This window comes from Bombus fervidus, chromosome 7 (assembly GCF_041682495.2).
Source record: "Bombus fervidus isolate BK054 chromosome 7, iyBomFerv1, whole genome shotgun sequence".
NCBI lineage: Eukaryota > Metazoa > Arthropoda > Insecta > Hymenoptera > Apidae > Bombus > Bombus fervidus.
The window spans coordinates 17,502,591-17,525,680 of NC_091523.1; the positions used below are offsets into that span (position 1 = coordinate 17,502,591).

Sequence of the window (23,090 nt, forward strand, 5' to 3'; positions counted from 1 at the left end):
TTCGTGCGTCAAAGAAGAGATATGTCTCGGTCGTTTCTGGCGAGATTGCTTATCGGTCACACTGGGAACTGCCGCACGCGTACGATTCTCGAGTCCCGTTTTTCCTCTTCAAAAGCCTTATCGACGAAACTCGAGCGTCAAACTCGACGCTCGATCGACACCTCCACAACGGATAGTCTTTTAGCGGGCGCATTTTACCGGGATAAGGCGAGTAATTAGGCGTAATTAGTTGTCCCACTCTTCCAAACCCCGTCCCGTCCGTCAGCAAGCTGTAATCCGATTTTCTGCTTGACAGCGGACGTCGCGGAATAATCGAATCCCACGCCTCGAATGGAAGCCGTTAATCGACAACGGGGAAATATTCCACCTTATTCTCCTCTACCACGCACCTTCGCCCCTGTATTTTGGACGGTTTTTCTTCCATGTTCATCTTAATCGTAGCTGTCGGCGACGCTGTTTAGAAGCTCGTTTGTAAGAAAAACTTACTACCTCAAGTTATTCCAGTATATTCAAAAATTTCACTTTGTACAATTCGATTACTATCGTTAAAAGGTGACGTTTCGTTGCTCGCATCACGCAAACGATACCTGCGACGTTCGAAAATGTATTTATATAATTGAATCGATCGGAACGTTCCGTCTTTGTCTTTATTATTCCGTTAAAGAATATGAAATTTCTATTCAACGGTATTTAGTATAATATTTGTCGTTGTTTCTGATTATCTTCCAGCTATTTGGTAATTCTTTCATTCCCTCGAGGTATTCGAAACTTTTCAGTCAAATTTCAAGCTATTTGCAATATAAGTAGCTGATCTCATCTTAGCGTGTAACGAGTGTCGAAACTCGGTTCGTATAGTCGACCTTCTTTTTTTCGGGCGAGTGCGTAACGAAGTGGAGGGTAGCGATGTTGTTGCAAAAGGAAATTCATTTATGTAAATCACCAAAGACCCGGCCTGTATGTAATAAAATTTAAGCTGCGCTCAGATGCGTGCACGAAAACCTACACAATTTTTCTGCTTGCCTATTTCGTTCCCTTTTCTCTCTTTCTTCTCGCTCGTTCTCTTCTCCTCTCCTTTCTTAGCCCTTTTCTTATCCTGCCCGCTTTCGACCAACCTCCGACTACGTGCTACTCCGACTGGTGTTGGGTAACCGACGAGCGAACTAAAAAGCGAGGAAATATAGGTTTGCGTTACGCGATGAATGCCTTCGCCAAGTGCTCGCGTAAAGGACACGGCGATATTTTTCGACCGAGCTTCGCTTGCCATAATAATTGGAAAAGTTTATGCCTCTGCGTCGACGCTCGAAGCGCGCGTAATTTTGATCCCAGCGTCGTATCGTTTCAATTTTATAAGGTCCGTTACAAGAAATTCATTGCGCGATTAGTATTTCACGCTGTTATTCATCCAGTATCGTAGGCGCTTGAAAGAATGTTTATCATAGCTGTTGCCACAGCCTTCCCGTTGTTTACGATCATTGACAATCCTTAATTTCTCGTAAAAATCAAAATATCCGCTACGCTTCTGGGACACGAAATTTATGTAATATACGTATAATTTCAAGTTCATAATATCCGTTTTTTTTTTTTTTTTCCTTTGTAAATTCTAACATACGTGACTCATTGTTCGTGATGTTCTACGTAAATCCATTACCTACGTTTTTCAGCAACGTTGTTTGCATTTTTTGTTTATAGACAAAAAAACAGCGTGCCCCTTTTCGTAATTTTAGAGGACATAGAGTTGCCGAGCCATTCGTATAATTTTGTTGAACCTTTTGCATAATGCTGTTAGTTGGTCTACCATATGGTAATCGTTTTCCGTGTAAAATGTGATTCTACCATAACATCACGTAATTCCATTAAATAAAGTCTCTTTCTAAATTTTTTTTTCTAGATTCCGTTGCATTTTTATGCTGTACCATAAAACCATAGTTCTTATATTCTCATATAGTCGTTATATCTCCGTAGAAAGATGGTACGCTAATCAGATTTTTCGATAAGAATATTCGGTAATACCTTTTTCATTTCCGTTATAATAATATATTATATTTTGCTCTTGTCTCGTCAATATTCTAAATATCGAAATCGTCGCTGATTCTTTTCAGAGAAAAATTTCTTTTCTCCTGTGTCGACGATTAATGTTTAAAGATATAAAAGAGTCTCGTCATTGCCTGTTAAATCTTGAGAAACGTTTCATTAACAAAGGATAAAAGAGTATTTGTAGTTTTTCGATCTTCAACCAAAATGATCTAATAATTTCTGCAGGAGGTTTAAATCTAGCACTTGCTGTATGCAGAGTTTCGTGAGACAACATAATCAGCTTTACGCATCGTCTAAACGTCTAATTATTCCTTCTGTAAATTGACGATGAAATGTTTGAAGATAATTGTGATAACATTCTGTATTAAAGTACGTGATACAGCGTTTAAATAAAATATTATCATTTCAGAATGTTCTATATCGTTGTTACGATGTTGTTAGAAATTATGACGGGACTGGAACTATTATCAATCCGTTGATCGACACCTACGTCGACTTACGACTTACCTCTTCGTTTCGATTGCCAATCTCTCGAACACTTTTCGCACAAATTGAACGAACCGAAGCAAATTATGTAAGTACTACCTACATCCGCGTTCACAACGATGTCAAATTTTGTTCCGGTTCGTCCATCTCTGTAATCCGATTTCCCACTTCGATTCGTACGGGCGATACTGAAGGAGCGAGTTCAAGCATCAATTTGAACAAATTGAAAAAAGCAGAAGAGGAAGAGATTTTCATTATCCTTGGGCGTGGGATGTCGGCGCTCGTGATTTCGTGATCTCTCTTTAAAACTTCTTAACATGCTAATACTTTCAATATCTGCCGACACGCTTCCCAATTCCCTTCTCTTCTGTATGTATTACTTCCTTTCTTCTTCTCTTTCCTTCTTCCTTTCTTCTTCTTTTCCTTTTTTCTTTTCTCTCTCTTTTTTTTTACGTTTATTTAAAGGAAAACATTCGATTCTCGACGCTTCCTGAAAATTCAAGAGAAGTGGTTCCAATTTACCGACACGATCGACTCGACACTTCTAATTTCCACGCATCTTCCATCTCCACCAGATTCTGACGCGAATGCTGTTTCAGATTTTTAGGACCGCTCCGAATGGCTAGGTCGGTGATTCCTCGCCAAGTCTCGAGGTGTGCGCCAAATTGAACTTTTTTTCCTTGCTTGCTTCCAGATTACACGGATGCCTGTTTCGTTCCACGCCAGGCGCCGAATTGCCTCGCCACGGCTACACGTTCTTCCCGACCTTTTTTCCTTACTCTGTTTCTCGATTTTCCGTCGACGCTTAACGCGCTACAATCGAAACAAACGATTACCGGACTCTCCTCTGTCGACGACACGGCAAACTCGTGACAAAAATTTCGTTTCTCCCAACGAACCGAGTCGAAATTTTTTCCTGCCAAATATTTGCTTTTAAAAGAATGTATAATCATAAGCGTAACTGTACTTGTTGTAATTCTTTCCAAAGAATTCTCTCTTGACCGAAACAAGATAAAGAAACTAATCGCGTTACTACTATCAGCCGCTTCTAGTCTTCAGACTTGATTAGACGCTGACGTTGAAATTTGCATCTCTTGAGAGTACGGTTTCCGTAGTTACGATTGGTGGCTCCTTTTCGTACACGTTGATCGATCATCGATTCCACGACCGCCTCATAGTTGTACGGAAATTCAACAAAGGTGGGTGGGTTTTCATGACGACTCGGTACCGTTGTATCCGCATTGTCCATCCTCCGAGTTCCTCTTCGGGATTGCCTGTATGGTATATACATGTTAGCGTACAATAGTCAACTGTAATTTCATTCGTCAGGATTTATTTATTTTCGTCGCTATAGTGTCACGAACGTACGTTTTCGTAAAGTATCAAAATTTAGGTAAACAACGATGATTCAAGAGATAGATTTTGATTGGTTGTTACGCACCGTTTACACCGTTCGTCGCTCTGTTCCAAAGACTCTTCGACCGCTCAACGAAATCCTATCGCTTCCGTAGTACTTTTTTACGATATGCGAAAAGTTTGCGAAATAGTAGATTTCCATTTTCGTAGTATAAACTTTGACGATATTCTCGAATATTTTGTTAATTGCGTTGTCGAAGGTCTACCGCGAAATCGTATTTATACGTATGTTGGCGCATGAAAGCCGATTAACCCACATAATGGAGCGAGCAGTAAAGCCAGTTTCAGCTTGAAAGTTGCGTTCTCGTTTGCAGTTGCTCTGCGAAAGTAAATCGTCGATGTATCGGCGTGTTCGTGTTTTCTGCATAGGAACCCTTGACGGGCTTCAAACCGTTTGCGAATAAACACTTTAAGCGAGCACGAAATTACGGCGCGTCGTTCGTGCATCCCGCTGGCCAACAGTTTGAAAACGCTTGACTTATTGTCACTTTTCGTGGCGAGCGACCTTAATGCAATTAAACTCGCGATAATAAAGCTATACCAATGAAACTAGGTGTTTCGTCTTTGTTTGAAAACGCAGACGTACACCGATATCGTCGTTATTGTTGCTATCGTTGCTACTCGGCGTACGCTTGACGATCGTATTACGTCGTTGAGTTTTTTATCTTTTTGCCTTGAAACTTGTAGCATACGTATCATCGTCATGGTTTTACAATAAAAAAGTTACCATTCATAGGTACAATGGATAGATGTATGTAATATGTATGCGAGAATGTAACAGATGAATATTATCAACGTGGTAAAAACTTCTCTAACGATATAAATAGGTATCTAAATAATTTGTTATGCAGGTATATGATTACAATTGATATTGCGATTTTAGATTTCCTACTGGATAATCTATAAAGCATAATTACGATCACAAAGGACCTGTGTCTCGTGTAAATTTTAGGAAATCATATCGGAATTAATAATAACATCTATTTGATTATTCGAATATTACAATAATCAGATTGAAATTATTAATTACATCGTATCTATTGCATGGAATAGTGCAGTTTTTTTGGAAAAATCTTAATATCGCTATTTCTACGCAGCCATTTTATATATCGTACAGAAAGTAAGTTAAACATTATTTTTTCTAATTGGAGAAGAGAATATGAAATATCTCTTGTTGCTCTCCTTCTCCTTCTTCTACTTTCAAAGTACAGAAACTGTATATCGTTACGTAAAAGAAAGGAACAAATAAAATACATTAATTTTTCTGAAAGGGGAAGAACGAAGCGAACGCATCGCTTTCTTTAAAAAGAAAAATAAGACGAGAAAGTAGATATATTTTATTGGAAAAGGAAAAAAGCTATTCTTCTATATGTGTATGTATTCTACGATGTATATCTTTTACGATATATTTTAAAAGTAATGGAATACGTAAAAAGTGTATCTAAAAAACGAGTAAAAAGCAATTTCCTGAAATCCTATATAACAGACGGAATGTCAAAATGTAAACAAGTTAGAGTACATAAGTAGGACAAACAAGCAGCTACTAGTAGTCAGCGTACAGTCAGCAGTCAACAGTTAAACATCGCTGGGCCGGATGTGCTCAAAAGGGAGGATACCATCTCCCTCTCTAAATATTGTTTGGGGAAATTGCCTGCAGTCAAATATCATTTAACAGGCCTGAATATTTTATTCAATTTCCGCAAGGTACAGAACGCGCGGCATTGCGAATTGGCATATCTTTAATTTAAATCTATTATGTATCATCTTTGACTTAAGTATAGTATATCTCTGGTAAGAACGAAAGTAATTTATATCGATACGGACGTAATTGTCGATTTCATTGAACGAACGTCATAGAAATCTAATTTATTCCTATGTTTATTACAAAATTATTGATTCGCTCTACTGAATTGTTTACATTGCGCACATGCTCCAGAACAATCGTTCAACTTTTATTTTATCGATGGTCAGCCATGTTACTCAAATTTAAATAACATTTACTTTGTTCGATTCGACAAATATAATTCAATTACGAGACTTTTATAATAACATTAATCGTGCAATTTAATACATCGTAATATTATTATTAGCAGCCGGTAGTAATATCTGATTATTCGTCGCAGTAAATGTTATTTTATAATTCGTTTCATGACTTTCTGGGATTAAAAATAGACGCGTTTCTTTTGTCAAAAAATCACGGATTCTTCAACTAAACGGAAACTTGCGCTAGCGATTTAAGTAAAATTCAAAGTCACGTTCCTTACATTTTTTCCATTATTTTTCAGGCTGTGTCAGATGCTACGACGTATCATGGTGTGAAGCGATCAAGCCGATTGTCGGACATTCATTTACAGGTAAATATTTCGACTCTAATATATTATTATTACGTTCGGTTATTTCGGACAGCGATAAACCACGAAAAAGAAAGATCGGATTTAACGATGTATTATATCGTTATTAATCGTCTCTTCGAGAAGTAACGCGTGTATAATCAAACGAATATCCTTTTAAAACACTTCAAGCGATGCGCTTTTGTCGCAAGCAGATCGAGACATTATTTGCATTTTCTTTTTTCCTTGGAAAAGAGAGATTCTCTTTGACGACTAAATTTCAACTCGTTTACAGACTTTACCCCTTGCTTGCCCTTGTCATTATCGGCTAAAAAAAAAGGAAAGAAAAGAGTCTGCTTTCCATTCACGAAACTGAAAACACGTAAATCTCCTAACAAACATCAACGGATCGTGTATCGCAATTTTTCTTTCAAACAGCGGCTCGCTCCAAAGATACGTTTGCTCGTAGATTGCGGGCAAGGTCCTTCCGAGCAGATGAAAAAAGGCCAGCTGTCTAATCGAATCGTCTTGGTGAAACGAGAATCTACGTTTAATCAGCGCCTTTTAGATAGCCTATAGATAAGGCTCGTAATTAGTTACAGACGTTACTTTGAAGCGATGCCGATTCACCGAGCGATGCAACCCCGTTCAACTTCGGCCAGGCTTTAACCCGGTGCTGGCGTTTGCACGTAATCCGATTTTCCGGTTGGTGTGCGGGCTGTCTCTCGCGAAAAGCGTGCCCGGCCGACCCGAAGACTGTGGTGTGCCTTGTCATCGTTTAAAAAATGTAACACGTTCCGAGATATCTCTTCCGACCCCCATCCATCCTCTATCTTCTCTGTCGCATCTCTTTCTACTCGAAATTCGTTAAAGTACGATCTAACAGTTACGAAATTGCGTGTGCACGGATACTATACGGTCAGTGAAGAAAGTATTTGTAAGACCTTTAAAATGGGATAACTATTTTGAAACTCGACCAAACGACTCGAGTCTTTCGCGAGAAGATAGGAGGATTAGTCCACTAGTTGACGCGTAAAGTAAATTCTACAAAAATCGCAGTTGATCCGAATCGTAAAGATAATAGCAAAGATCGCTCGTTATAACTTTCTCGTCTGAGTCTATAATGAAAATTTATACGGTACGTTTTGTACATTTATGTCAATTATATACGTGCTGGAAACTTCATCGGAACCGGAACAGCGCTAAATGTTGAAATCTGTAGATTTTTAGAGTTATAAGCCAAAACTCGTGAAAAATTGTAATTTTTGCCATTCTTAAACGCTCGCAGATCAAATCAACCGACTATCTTGTTGTTAAAAATTCTCAAAAAGAAAATGGGAAATCGTGTCGTTTGGTCCAATTTCAGAAAAACTTATTCCGCTTTGAAAAACGCACGAATACATTTTACGTTGACTGTACGTGGATGTCACAGTGAGAATGTAAATACATAATAGGGTTTAACAGTTAAACTTTGTAGTTGCATTCTGTAGAACGTAGATGACGGAACAAAAGATATACGAACATAGGAGACCATTTAAAGATTAAAAAAAAAATGTTATATGTAATAAAAATGCGGAGTACAAAGGCAACGATACATTTGCACAATGCGCACACGCGAAATCAATGGTCACAATTGTTCAAAGATAGTTTTACTCTTCGCGATTTACTGTCTTTTCCATTTGCTAATATTAACATTCCTGAATACTTTTGTAAAAAAAAAAGAAGAAAAAGACGAGCTAATTACACTGTTACCGCAACGTATATTAGAACCACGCAGTAGGAACAAAAGGGAGGTTTAGATCCGTTCTTCTTGTGAAAGGTTTACGGATAGGAGCGGTTTCATTACCATGATGAATACCGTGCCACGAATTATGGTTACGTTTCTGATAGTTTTTACATTTTAATGTTTCGTTACGTGCTTGTTAGGGTCGACATAGAATAACGAGGGGCGTTTTTAGGTCCGGATAAATTCAGAACAGCTGCCGTTGTTGACCACTTTATTCGTTTTGCACAAAAGGACCCGTGAGTGGTTGTACCCGGTGTGCGCAAAATTTTGTTACCGTCAAATATGGTTTCTGCGAGTATTTTGTTATCGAGAGACCATTATCTTTTACTCAACTTTTTCACTCGTCTCTCGCATTTATGTTTCTTCTTGATTTCTTATGACACTATCACTGGCTTGCGTTTATTTCGTGAGTATCAACTTTTCGCATTGCTGCGTATGAAATTATTGGAATATCGAGTCGAGGTATATATTTCATTCCCGTTGAAATTTTCGTCGTACCTTGCGTACCTAAGTATTCGCCTAATTATAAAGCGTATCACAAAAATTATTATTATCATTGTGAAAGTAACACGGTAAGGACAATAACAGGTTTTATAAGATGGTATATTCATATTTCATCGCACTGTCCCATCGAAAGAAACACAATGTAAAGAGTTATTTTCTTTAGAAATTTCTAATTGAAATGCCCCTCTGTTTCAAATATTTATCCATTTTATATTTATGTTCCATTACATTTCATCTTTTTACCTTTACCGCGTGCTGAATAATTATGAAAGTTCGTAATAACGTAAAACCACGTCCTGCACGCGCTTTTTCGGTGTTAAAAACATACCGCTGTGATTTAATTCTGTTCCATTTCATTTAACATTAATGCGGAGCATTCTGTGCGATACTTTTCTTTATTTTACGATCATAACGTACACGACAAATTTTATTAAAATGCAGCACGATTATTTAATAAAAGAAAGTATACATCAAGAATTTCAATTCATTTTTACCGCATTCGTGTCTTTTCTTAATAAATACGATTAGGAATTGTTCTCCATGTTGAGATATTTATCGTGCGCGGCGATTTATTACGTTTTATTTTAAAAAACAACGAAATAAAAAATTTTCAAATTCTGAATTTATTTTAAATCTGCGATATTACACGCCTTTTAAAGGTTTCGTACGATATAACGAAGGGTCGCTGCGGTTGAGTTTTTTGGTTCGTAATACGTTATAGTAAAAATTCTTCGTAAGGTTCGATTGCTCATAAATATTTTGCTATCCAATACATAAATAGCCATAAACAATTACAGATATCAGTAAGTGTAATAATACGATATATAAGAACAGTTGTATACTATCGTTCAATTTTAGATCTTTCATCCTTGTTACTCGATTTATTTTATTCTTGTCCTAGTATTTATCGAATAAAGAGAACTTCTTGCGTTTTTCTTTTTCTTCTTTTTTCCTTCGTTCTTCCTTTTTTTCTTTATTTATTTATTTTTTTTTCTTTTTTTTTTTTAATTGTACAATCACTTTAACGTTTGCAACATTGACATCGACCATTTCCTTGATACGTTGTGCATTATAAAGTTTCGTTAACACGAGTAAACAACGTAAAGGGTATTGTTAAAAAATTTCACACTTTTCATTCTGGTATCTGCGGCTTGTCAAAGCACGGTCGTCTCATATGAGCGGAATTGCGTTTCACAAAAGCATGAAAACGGAGACGCGGGCGAGATACAGAGAGAAACAGACAGAGAAAGAGAGAGAAAGAGAGAGAGAGAGAGAGAGAGAGAGAGAGGCGTTGCAGCAGAATTCGCCATCGAATCACTTGCAGATTCTATCCCAAATTTCCCTCGGTTTCGATGAAACCGAGCGTTTGTCAATCCTTTTAAATAAAACTATGCTTCGCTTGTTTCCCGCTTTCTAAAGTAATCAAACATTTCCACTGTTTAACGTTCCAATTTTTCCTGAATTAACGAAGCCCCGGTAAAATTCACACGAATATCTATGAAACCTGTCGTGTATAAGAGGGAAAATTAAAAACATATATTTTATAAGTAATTCTATATTTAGCTCCGAATCAAAATTACATTTTAGAAAAATTCATTAACTATTTATACGAATTTATAGAAATTTATCCATCGGTCGTGTTATATGCATTATGCAGCGATTTCTCACGTGTATCGCGCAAAGCGATCCTGTGTATCTATTTCGTTTACAGCATCGTAACAGCAAAAGTGAGTTTCATATTTTTTGAACTTGCCTGTTACGAACCCGTGCTATTTGAACTTTACATTCTGGAACCTGCAACTTCTGAACTCTACAATTTTCAAACTTGTTACTCCGGAACTTTGAAATTTACTGGATTTAATGCACTTTACAAAACACGATGGTTCGTAAAATGAGGCGTAAAAACTTGCAAATATTCAAACAAAATATTCGACCTGTCCATTATGTATTTGTTAATTCGAGAGGCAGACTTTCTCACCACTTTCTAAAACTTGTTCAGAGTAAATGAAATATCATACAATTAATTTAATTACACAGCGAAATTGTACGAACTTCATAACGATATTCTGTTGAATCGTTTGCGTCGGTGGAGTGTCATTTATCGTTTTATATCGGTGATCGTCTGGAAATACCAAAAACAATCGTCGATTTTACTGTACATGATATTTTGCTGAAAATACATCGCTTACATGTGTCGGTATTTGTACGATTCGACGTCACGAGTAATTAAATTCCCTTTGCAAATAATATAATTTGACAGATCACACATACAAGTAAAACTTATGTTTTCAAACATAAATAAATATATTTGATAACACAGATCCGTGTAAACAAGTGGTTGCACGAGTTAATGCCAATATGCTCCGAGTAATACGTAACATTCGTAACAATCGTATCGCAACGATTGTAACGATTACACGGAACGTATAAATTACGTAGAATTGCTGCTGTAATAATTGTGCGGATCTGCGTGTGCGTTGTTTTGAATATAAATTCCAAGGACAGTGGTAATAAAAAGTAATTCGTATAATATCCTACGCAGAAAGAGAAATTACACGTTAGAAATTTACGTAATGTCTTTTCGTCAGAATTTTTCCCTCTTTTCTCAGTCGGTGCTCATCTTCATTTTCTTGCATTCGAAAAAAGACGCCTATTCGATGAAACATTTTGTTTGTTACCGATCTCGAAATTGTTTCTAAATAAGTATCTGTCTATCGTCGTTGTACATCGTCGCTCGGAACTTTCCTTCATTGCACGCGGCATCAAAGTCCGAGCAAGAGTGGTGCAGTTCACTACGTTGCAACGCAGTCAGTCTCAAGAGAGTACGGCAAGGTTCAAACTTGTTTTCGCGTCATGTACTCTCGAGGATCGTGCGAGTTTAATGTTTTTAGCGTTACGTTGGTTTCAGTAATCTTCAGCATCACGCCCTAATTTAATCTTCCGTTACCAACAAATAAGAAGTACGTGTATAGCGCGAAACTTTTATCGATGCTAACGAAAAATATTATACCTGCTATACGATCGTTGTCTTACTATTGATTATACGTCGATACCGTCAAATTTCAAAATTTTCCATACAGTTGGTTGCGGTTTAAATAAAAAGCAACATAATTTTGACTACAAATTTCTATAATAGACCTTATAACTGGACGTCTCGATATGTATATACCGATACTTGATTTCGCGATGCTGTAAAACCATGCGCTAGCAACGCGATCATTTATTATTAACGGGAAAGTACAACAAAGGGGCATATCGATCGAAGGGCTCGAAATATGTCGTAAATTTTCAGCGTAATGGTTGTGCGCGAAAACGACGCGTGCAAATAAACGCGTATTACTCTTGTAATGGAAACGCCGCGCCGGATCGATGAAACTGCGACGAATCGGTGTTCTCGGCTGAAAAATATAAGCTATAATATTGCCGAATCTCGTGACAGCTGTCAAACTGTGACGTCTACAAAGCGAGATACGACACGATTGCATTTTCGCGAAACGTTTCGCGGATAGGAAACACGGAAGTGTCGAGAGCAGAGAGAAAACAGTCAGTTTCTTATTCGAGTCCTACGTTCCGTCAAACAACTTGCGAATCTAACGAAAATATTTATCGCGTTGTTCCGTAAATAAGAATTGACACGTTAAACCAATAAATATTTCCCTCGTACGCTTCTAAATTACCGGCTGATTTAAAATAAACAGTGAAATTTACTTATTTATTTCGTTTTAGGATTAACGAATACAGCAGCGTGCGATCCTCGCGAAGCTGAGTGAAAAATGTTCGATTAATGTGTATACATATATTGAGAATGCTGACAGGTGTGAGACGAGATAAAAAATGATATACCTACATATTCCGAATGAGGGATTCGCTTCGAAATTTGAAATTTTGATACTACCTGACTATATTTCATTTTATCAATGGTTTAAAACTTTTCATTTTTCTGTTTCAAAAGCTTTTCAAGAATATTTCCTGCATAAATATTCTCTGTTAATATTAATCTTTGTTACGACTTCGTTATAAAATAATTATTCTAACGAGAAACCGTGTCACGGTACATACATATTTATTTAGCTAAAAATATCTTTTAGTGGTTTTGTTTGGAATTAATTATATGGAGTTTGATATCATGGGAGACGCATACACATACGGAATCGTAAATAAAAGATCCGTGCTTTCGTTTCAAATATACGCGTTTCGTCGAAAAGTTTGCACAGAATGCGTATAAAATGTAAGAAAAACGACAGATCGCACGATCTACGTTCTTCGCGATTCTATTTTTAGCGACAGCCCTTCGAGAATATCTCGAAGGAAATATTCGAAAGTTATGCACGATCTTAGATCAGTTTTTAGGGTCAGATGCGTTTTAAACTTTGGTGGCTCAACTTGCTAAACTCGTCTAATACGAAACTTGGTAAACGTCCGAATCCTCCAACTCAAAAGCCTAGATTTCTTTTATTCGTAATTCTCTACACCACGGAATTCGACAGACTTATTTTCAATTTTACTCAAACTTTGATCGCTATAAGGCGAACTAAAAATTCGCGAATATTCGAATAACGTACAAGATACGACGAATATAATATTTCTATTTCTCGAATACGTGTAAGGATTACACTTATGCAGTTAAGAGGAGAAATACAAAAAAAAAAAAAAAAAAAGAAACTGTATTTCTATAAAGAAAAATCTTTATTTCGGATTAGAATCGCTCAACGACAGAGAATCGGTTAAATTCTATCCAAATCGCCAGACCGTTCTCTAAAACGAAAAAAGGAACTTCCAGTTATAAATCGCCTTTTCAGTTATATCCGCTGTTTTTACCAACAGAGAGTAGATCGAAAAGAGACCGAGACTCCGGGTATTCCACTCAGACGTTCTTTCTTTTTTTTTTTTTTTTTTTTTTTTTAGTTTGACAAGCCAGCTGCTTAAATTCGGTTTAAGCCACGGATAAGCATCGCACCATCCCCGGGAAACTTCGTTTTAATTATATACTATTTTAATACAGTCTGCCTTTATCGGCGATGCGAACTTTCCTGTCGACGGGACGAGTTTTTATCAAAGCTTCTTCTATCTTGCGAGGCTCTTAAATTCAGCGACTCGCCGTTGACGCTCGCCCGACTTTTTCCCCTTTTCGCGAAAACTTCCGCTTTCTTTTGCCCCCTCGCCTTTATTTTTCAGCGCAATCGTCCCTGTCGCGGAGGATTAACGCTGTTAACCGAACGTTCGAAACTTTAACTCGTACACGTAAAATTCCAGCCAGTCGGCGAATTTGTTCCAAGCGAGATCTCGGCGAAACGATGTAACCGTTGCAAACGCTTTGATACATTTCTTACGAGCGGAACTGTCGTCGCGTAACGTCGCTTTTCCATCCCTTTTCGCGCTCGTCGATCTTCCAAATTGCCTCCGGCAAGTTATTTATCGCGAGATTTCGCTAAACACCATCGATCTTCGACTCGCGTACAACTCGATTGACCGCGAACGTCGGCCCTTGAAGAGTTCGGACGCTTTCAGAACGATTAAAAGCCGATATTGAATTCGGTCCGTTGCTCTACTCGAGTTCGGGCGAAACTTACACGACGGTTAATTTTCAATCGATCGTACCGCGAAACGGAATAAAACCGTCCGATTGTGGAGAGAGTATTGGCTTGGATGGCGCGGATCTGCCCGTGAAACGTTAAGCTATCCTTTCTCGCGACGACTTTGATACCTTTTCGCTACTTGTATAAAGCACGTTTCGATCTCGGTGAAATTCATCAAACGCTTTGTCGAAGGTGCAACGGGGGTGGATCTTCGCGCGCCACTACGACTCTGCTCACCGGAATTTCGCCTGGAAACGAGAATCGGAAGTTAAGGAAACCGATGGAAATTCGAAAAATTCTCTTGTTCCCGTCCTTCCGAGGAGCAGCAACTTACAACAACGTCGTGGCTTCGTAGCGTTTCTCTTTCAATAGAACGCGATTTTTCTATAATTTCACTCTATGCGATTTCATATTCATCAAACCGCAAATTAATGTTATTCGCAGGCGACGCTGTGAATAATTATCGATTCGAACACAATTTCCTCGATATTTCCAAGAAACCACCGATCATGCCTGAACGTGTTAAATGAAATTCTTTTTGTAAAGAGTAAATCGAACGCTATAGAATATCAGGAGATGGTACATGGCGAATTATTGCCTTTCGCAATTGAAATAAAAGACCATTTTTCTCCCTTCGTACAGCTGCCACTGCAAGATGTGCTTTTAAGATTTCGGAATAGGATTATTACCATGGCTAGTATCGAGTCCCGAACCGTTGACCCGAACTCGATCGAGAACCTGTAGGAAATTTTAGCAAGAAAAGTTTACGGTCAAGAGAAGCCACCTATAGAAAATATCGGTGAACTTAAAAGAGGAATAAGATACGCGTTGGCGAATATTCTCTATTCGTCGAAACGAAACTGCGAGTAAGTTAGTGGATAGCGTACCTAACAGACTAATGAAAGTAATCGAAAATAAAGAAAAACCCACTAAATATCGAATGAAAACGTAACGAAATTAACATCGCGTTTATGTCTTTTCACAGGCAAATACGCAATTTCAAGAGAAGATTTAACATTTTCCGTACTTTGAAAAAAGACAATTTTGCTTTGTTATATACCTTCGGTGCTGTTTTATATTATAACGAGAAATTGTACAAACGATTTTGTCAATTTTTCTTTCAATATTACGAAAAATATCTACATGCTACGTGTACCGTTATAGTTTACGTGTCTCTTGGTCGCAAACATAGCGAGCCTTCAGGTGATTACGTTAACTGTTAAGTAACCTAACTGCTATCCGTTTGGCGCAAAACGAGCAACGATATGAAATTTCCAAAATAAAAGAGACGCCCTTTTAGATGCACGTAGACTAACTAATTGGTACGTGGTACTAACATCGATTCGAATAAATGGCCACAATCACGGATCGGCTGCTTACCTCTTCGTGCAAGTTGAAAAATACAGCAACCTGCGATATAGCGGTAGTGACTTATTAAATCGTAACGGAATATATGCCGCTGTAGCGTTTCTCGCGTAGAACGGCAACGAGAATACGAAAGAAGCGAGCGAACGAAGAAAAGAGCGAAAAATACGTTCTCCACGGTCGAACAAGTTGCGAGTATTCTTTATCGAGATCTCTTAGATACGGAAAGTATAGTACTATTTTTATTATCGCCGATAGATATCTTTTAGCAATGTTGCGAGCATAATTTATCCCATATCCCTTTCAGTTACTGATACAAGCCCAAGGACTTGTATCAAGATATAGTGTCCCGTTTATGGCCGTATCTAGCTACTTTTTTTGTCACAGACGAGAAGATGCGACCCTCTTTTTTTTGCCACCGCCTTCGAATCAGGAAAGTAATCCTTCTTAAGCTGATTGAAACGTTTCCTGCCGACGGAAAGAAACAGCCGCCAGCAAAGGAAACGTAGCATGTTTTCGGTACGAAAGGGGCATTTAATTGGATTCTGTGGAAAATTTCTGTTGATTTTATTCGAATTAAAGTATAAATAATTAAACAATGAAATAAATAGAGAATTTTATTAATTCTTTCGCTTTAGACATCTTTCGCGATGACATCTAAAAGATTGAAAGAACAGCGTAGTAGCGATTGAATAGGTATCGATATTACCAAGTTCATTTTTTAACAAAATACCACTAAAATCTTCGATTCCGTTCAACTGTACGTAGGTATGGAGTTAGGAATTTACGAGACTGTAGCGCGGCCGATATTTTATGTAGAACATTTACAAAAAGCATAAAAGAAGAGAAAAAGTAACTCTCGGCTCTCGTAGCAAAGAGGGAAAGAGCGTTCATGCGTTTTGGTTGACGTCACGAAGCAACGTATGTATATTCCGTGTTCGTCGACAGAGCGTTTCTTTCTTCTTGTTTTCTCGCTTTCCACGAGACGCTCTACGAAATGCAATCCTGCCGTCACATATTCTGTCACACTTTGACAAACAGCTGGTAAGAAGCGAATCGCGATGTACAGGATGTTTCACAGAACGTTGTAAATTCGTTACGACGAATTATCTTCATCGGCAACGTGAAAGAAAGGTCCGTCGCTTTGCACTTTTGTTAAAGACGCTTTATTTTTCAAGCAGCGAAAGAAAAAAGGAATATCAAACGAATAATCATACAAATTGTTATTTATCTTATTTATTTATGATATTTGTGATCATCAGCACGCGCAATTAACGTACTTCTACGGGATAGAAATGGTGTAGATCGATATAGTTGGATATCTCTATTTTCATACATATATAATTTTTCAGAAAAAAAATGTTTCAAAAGCTCTCGTTGATACGTCTTGTATACCACTTGGAAGAGAAGACGACCTGCCAAATTCTTGCTCCTCGTAGCCAGAACTTCTCGAAATATTGAACAGCCTCTCGTTGGCTGTTGAAACGATATTTCGCCCCGCGAAGCTACGGTGCTTCGTCGTTTGTTTTATCACCGTACTCCCCCTGGTCCTTGGCAGTGACGAGTTGTCGATAACCTCTTCCTTCTCGTTTTCCTTTCGCTCGCTTCTCGCCTCTCGCTCTCTTTCCTTTCAAACTTGCCGCCCTTTTTACCAAAGAATTTATCACCCCGTTTATTCGTCACTCCCTTCCTCGTTCTGGTAAGAATTTCACTCCTTCGTATATATAACAAGATCATAAACGAAGCACGTATATCGATAATACGCCGAAAATTTACCTTTACGCGCGTTCTTATCTTTACGACCTCGTACCTACTTTCCGTATGACACAAATAATATCCTCAATTTGTTTGAAAATTTGCATTCGTTAATGTGTCGAAGCACACTGACTCGCGATTTTTTGTCGATCGAATATTTCTATTCCGCCGATTCGAAGATGTACTAATTTCTCTTGATAAAATTCTTTTACGAATGAATTCAGTTCACTGATAAATTTAAAGCATTCTATAAGCTAAAGAGAGAGAGAGAGAGAGAGATAGGGAGAGAGAAGCACGAGATAGATAGCCTCTATTTTTCTTTTTTTTTTTTTAATTTAATCGTATATTTTTATAACGCATTATATTTAATAAAAACAAAGATTAAATATAGCGCATGTTTGGTGGAAATATCCAAGCGATTAATGCTTAAATTCGTAACACTATTCGCACAGCGCTATTTTCCCGATTCGTTAACTCGTTTCGCTGAAGCGAAGCGAAAATATATTTCTGCGCGTGACGTTACCAGCGTGGACCGAGAAATGAACACTCGGAATATGAGAAACGAGTATCGCGGTGAAGAGATTAAACAAAATTGCAAATTCTGAAATAACAGTCTGCGGTTTCTATTTCTGACCCCATGACCCACTTTCTTCGGACGTATATTTAATAAACTAGTTTTTATATCTGAAATCGATTCGAGAAGATAACGTTACGACGATCTACTTCCTTTGAAACACCGTATTCGAATTCTACGCGAACCGTGTAACATATTAACTCGGAGCGAGCGCATAAAAGATTTTAAGAGACTGTCGGAAAAGTGATTTAAAGCGAAAAATATAATGGCATCCTGTCGGAAGTCCGTGAAAACGATGCCACAATTATTCGATAGTCGTAATTACAATCGCACGATTGATAACTCCATTACACTACCGTGGCACGTTCACTTATAAATCTAGTTTGCAGGTTAATTGCATAATAAATAGAGTTCGCAACAATGCTGCCTGTCGATACTATGTCATGGCATTCGCCTCGGTAATTACTGCTTCTATCGATGGAATACATCGAGCAAACGATATAATCGGACGAGCAGAAAAATCCTTTCGCGCCAAGCGTTGCTTTACGTTGAATTACAATGGGCGGAGGTAATCGTTGACGCAGAGAGGAGAAAAAAAAAGGTCCGAAAGACGAGCCGGAAACGAGGCGGTTTCGACTCGTCGGTGAATTAATCGTCGAAAGTTGGTGGCGTTCGAGCCGATAAGCGGGAAAAGCTTTCGTGGGTGGAAGAGGGAAATGCGACTTCGTGCGTGGCAACGACCCGTCATAACGAGATACAAGGAAAGATAGCTTCTCACGAGGGTTCAGTTCCGGCCAGCGAAGGAAGGGTGCATCGAAACAATGAGAAAAGGTGAGAAGAGCGAAAATGCAAAGTCACGTGACGGAAAGAAATATTCGGCGTAGCTTCGAGGTTCGAATCGTCGAGGTTGCAAAAATCGTCCCTTCTTTTTTTCTCTAGCTTGCTAATTACTTTGTTTTGGTAACATCGTCTCGTTAGCCTGTTTAATAAATTCCTCGTGCCGGTGCTATTTCTCTGCAAATATTCGTGCATAGAAAGTACGAAGCGATGGCGTTCCCGTGATGAAATATATTTAAATAATAAGTGGAAAAATTTAATTTCACGAAATATTATACTTTGCGTAGTATTCTTCGTGGTGTTACGATACGAGATGTTTGCACAATTTTTCGTTAGCTTCCTATTTCGTTATTCTGATTTTCTCACAGAGAACGAGTCGCGTACATTTTTAATTTATAACGAACAATAAATAATAAATATCGAATAATCGATAATTTGGAAATGAAAGAATCAAGGAACAAGTGGTATCGGCTTACATCATTAGAATACGTGTTATACCGTTAACGCACGTATTGTAATATTAAATGATAATAAATTGAGACAAATGAAACACCACACCGCGTATATAGCATATAGCATATCTCCTACATAGTCCCTACGTACATTTTCTACGTTACTGCGTATCGCATCGGCATAAATGTAGACATTTGACTTAGAATGCATTCGTCCCCCGTCGCTCGTTACAACTTTTCGCAGAAAGTTTTTCAACTTTTTCAAAGAAACTGCTTTGTAACGACAAGCATGTGCTTACTCGTCGTGATCCGGTATCGCGATCAGGCACACCTTCTCCCTTGTTAAAATTTTCTTCCTCGTATCTGGTTACCGGTGCTTGTCCGACGTTGTTGACTAACGTTTTCCCGTGTTTGAACTAAATCTTGAGTCAACGATACCAACACAAATATTATATAACGATCATTATTTCCGCATACATCCAACAGTTAGGAAAAAAGAAACGCGTATTCAAACATTCCATTCGGCAAATCTCATCCGTGGACAAACATAATCCCGCTAAAACAACGTGCAATCGCTAGTGACAGGAGAATCTGAATAATATTCTAAACGCGTGACGCGCGTTGGAAATATAATTCACGGAATTGATCGGAATTTGCGGCCGCGGAGGGACAGATATGCAGGGCGGTTCGCTTCTAGTTTGAATTATATCAAGTATCAGGCTGGATTAATTGACGTGTACCCAACCTAGCCGCCAAAGTGATTCAACTTGCACGAAAGCGAAATTTAATTTCGTCCCGAGTCACGACTCGGATATATTTATGTACGATCGAAGCAGCTGCAATGGATTTCCTCGGTTTATTGTCTACCGTCTCCTCAGGATAGAAGCGTGGGGTGCTATGTGTGTCGTCGCATATTTCGCTTGGCGCGAGCTACCGATACTTTCGTATCGACCGTTTTTCGGTGCTTCCCTCGCCGAAATGTCACACGTCCAACCTTCTCGTAAGCACGAACGGTTTTTCGTCGACCAGTTTCGCAGTTCTCCTGATCCGTGCAAAGATATTTCAGACCTTTCATATATCGTAAAACCTGCGAAGGTAAATCTGATACATTTGCATTTAAATCATTCGTTTAATTCTTGCGTCGATATAAATAAATTTCATATAGAAATATCCCGAGGAAGGGAGCATTAAAATTCTAAATGTTAATATAAATTAGGAATACGGAATTGTCGGTCGTACGTCTCTTATTTATTTTTTCCTAATTTTTCCGTAACAAACGACGTTTTTGTCTTTCCTTCTGCGCTTGAAGCATCGGCATAAAATTCTATTAGAAACAAAGGAACGAACTTGCACGTCATTCGTTGAACTTTGTATCGAGGATTCGCGTTTGCGAAGACGACGTATAAAGATAAACTTGGCTCGATTCTGTTAGTATTATTCTCTGTACAAATTGCGTCCAAGTTTGTACAACTTCTTAAGCAAGCCCGATCCCAAATATACTTGCGTACAAATTTTTGAAAATGGCATAACAAGGATAATGCCGGACATAGGGTGTCGCACGTGCGAGAGTCAGAGGGGTAGGTAGCTTTAACAAATAAATAGCGGTCGGTCGCGTCTCGACCGAATAAATTCGTCAAGGTTAAATTACATTAGGTCAGACTGGAGGATTCGTAACACGAACGTAGGGTACCGCATTCGCGGCAAATGCAATTACACCCCCTTTGATCGCGATTATAAAATGGCAAATCCGGGACGAAAAAAGAGGGAAATCCGAGGGCCAGATTGGCGGAGTAACGGGCGGTGATTCGGCGAAGCCAGGCGAAATGTATCGCTTTTAGCGGCACAAAACGGATTCGTGACGTTGTTTTTCATTCTCATCGGAAAAGAAGCAACGTGCCATTTCCCTCGAATCCATATCCGGACGCTTGGCTCGACTATCGGCCAAATGTCGATAGACTGTTGCCTGACAGTCGGAATACAAACGGGGCGACGATATTGCCATAAAAATACCGGTACTCGTGTACAAAGCCTCTCCTTACTTTTTCTTCTATTTTCCTCTTTTATCATTCTCTCGCGTACATACACGAAAACACGTGCCGTTTCGCTTTCCTACGCCGGTTCCTTCTTCCCCGTGTTTCATCGTGAATAATTGCCGAGGTTCGAGATTTCCAAAAATTTTTCGACTTGTGTTTGGCAGATTGATTCCTCGTAGAATAACGGATGCATCGAGAGCGCAACAGAGACCGTGTTTTAACCGGTAATTAAAAACGACACTTTGATGTCCTTTTTTCCCGCCAATCGAAACGCGTAGTTTGGTTAGAAAGTTTATGCGAGATTGCAAAAGTTTCAACGGCTTTGCTTTCCTCGACACCGGCAAATAAGTTGCAAATTAGGTTAATTAAACCCCGGTCCAAGTGCGTGGCTTTTTTTTTTTTCTTCTTTTGTAAAAGCTCCGAAAAAAAAGTTATCCCCTTGAATATACACGTCTTTTCATTTAGTAGGACATTTAGACGTCGATGTTTGTCGTTTTGCTATCACTGGCCGATTTAAGTTCAAGCTTCCGCGTTCATCTTCGCATCAAAAGCTTTTAGTAAGAAACGTCGTGCTACAATTAATACATCGTCGATAGATACGTTTCGCGTTATTGTTATTTATTCGTGTTTTAAGAATGCGAATAACGTACAAGATACGACTTCTAATTTCTGCCCCGTTTGTTGTTGCGTAGATTGCAAGTAGATCGCAATAGCAGCATACACGTCACGTGTCACCTTAATCTTGCATGATTATACATTGAACGTAATATGTACGTATAACGAGATCTCGGCTAACGATATAAAGCTGTTTTAGCAATTCTTACATCTTTAAAAAACTTATCTCTTAACGGTTAACAATGCCCTATTCTTGTCTCATTTCTTTCTCTAAGCGATGCAAATTAATTTGGTCAATTTCTTAAAATTGCTGCGCAGGCAACTGGAAATTCAAGAAAACTCGAAAGATGTGATAATTAACGCGAGTAACTAACACGATTCGTCGTTTATCGAACGGTATCAAAGCGTGACTAAGATTTTCGCGAAACGAGGGTAGTTCGATTACTACGGAGCTAAATAGCCCTCGTCATTCGCGAACACTTCGTTCAAATCACGTTTTATAGACGAACGTTAGCAGATTTGTGGCGATCTCGCGAAATTATACGTGCTTCCGGAACCGTTACACCCGAATGGTTTGGCTAAAACGAAAATCCGAGCCCGACTATCGACGTGGCTTTCAATCAACGAACGCATTAATGTTTCAGGCGATCTGCAGCGAGAGAAACAGCCGGGAAAATGGGTCAAAATTGTTATGATTCGCCGGGCGATTGTTGCCATTGTAAATGCAAAGCTTTTTAACTTTTCGAGACGTTGGTTGGTTGGTTGGTTGGTTGGTTGGTTGATTCGTTCGGTTGGAAAGAATACATGGAACTTGATCGAACGAAAGTCGAAACTGTGCACGCAGACACTTAATTGTTTAACGAAACCAATGATATCGGTCGTATTTTCATTCGATCGTTCGCGGTTCAACGCGAAATATAAACGCCGGCAAAGACGCGAGACTTGCTTTTGATATTTAATCGACTGCAGATATTTTTTTTTAATAAAGCTCGTCGTTCTACTTTTAATTAAATTTTTTCCTCGACGTCACACTTTCCACGTTATTCTTTTACACGGCAACAAATTTTTCTTCCAGCGAAATTACCGAACTAACGTTACATAGGTATCTAAAAATGTAACAATTTTGTTATTTACGATCGACGTAAATGTTTAACGAAACGAAGATCGTTGGCCGGCGACGGAAAGCAAAATTCATCGCTTGAAACGTAGAAATTTCGTTTTTGCCGCCACCGATAGCTAACAGAGGCGTGATAAACTCGGCAGTCTCCGTAGAGAGAAATATCCGTAAAATCCGTAAAATAGAAATTACTTTTTAACAGTTGCCGGA

At 38.6% G+C, this 23,090-nt stretch overlaps 1 protein-coding gene across 6 annotated transcripts in view; it reads left to right on the top strand.

The window, feature by feature from the left end:
- Positions 1–23,090, top strand: part of LOC139989119 (uncharacterized) — a 264,602-nt gene that overhangs the window by 224,965 nt on the left and 16,547 nt on the right. For 3 of the 6 annotated variants that reach the window (XM_072007101.1, XM_072007100.1, XM_072007104.1), the window contains one exon: positions 6,222–6,290. The exons of the other annotated variants lie outside the window; for them this stretch is intronic. In XM_072007101.1, coding sequence (XP_071863202.1) covers positions 6,222–6,290 — 69 coding nt within the window. The remainder of the gene's footprint in view (positions 1–6,221; positions 6,291–23,090) is intronic. 6 annotated transcript variants of the gene reach the window in all.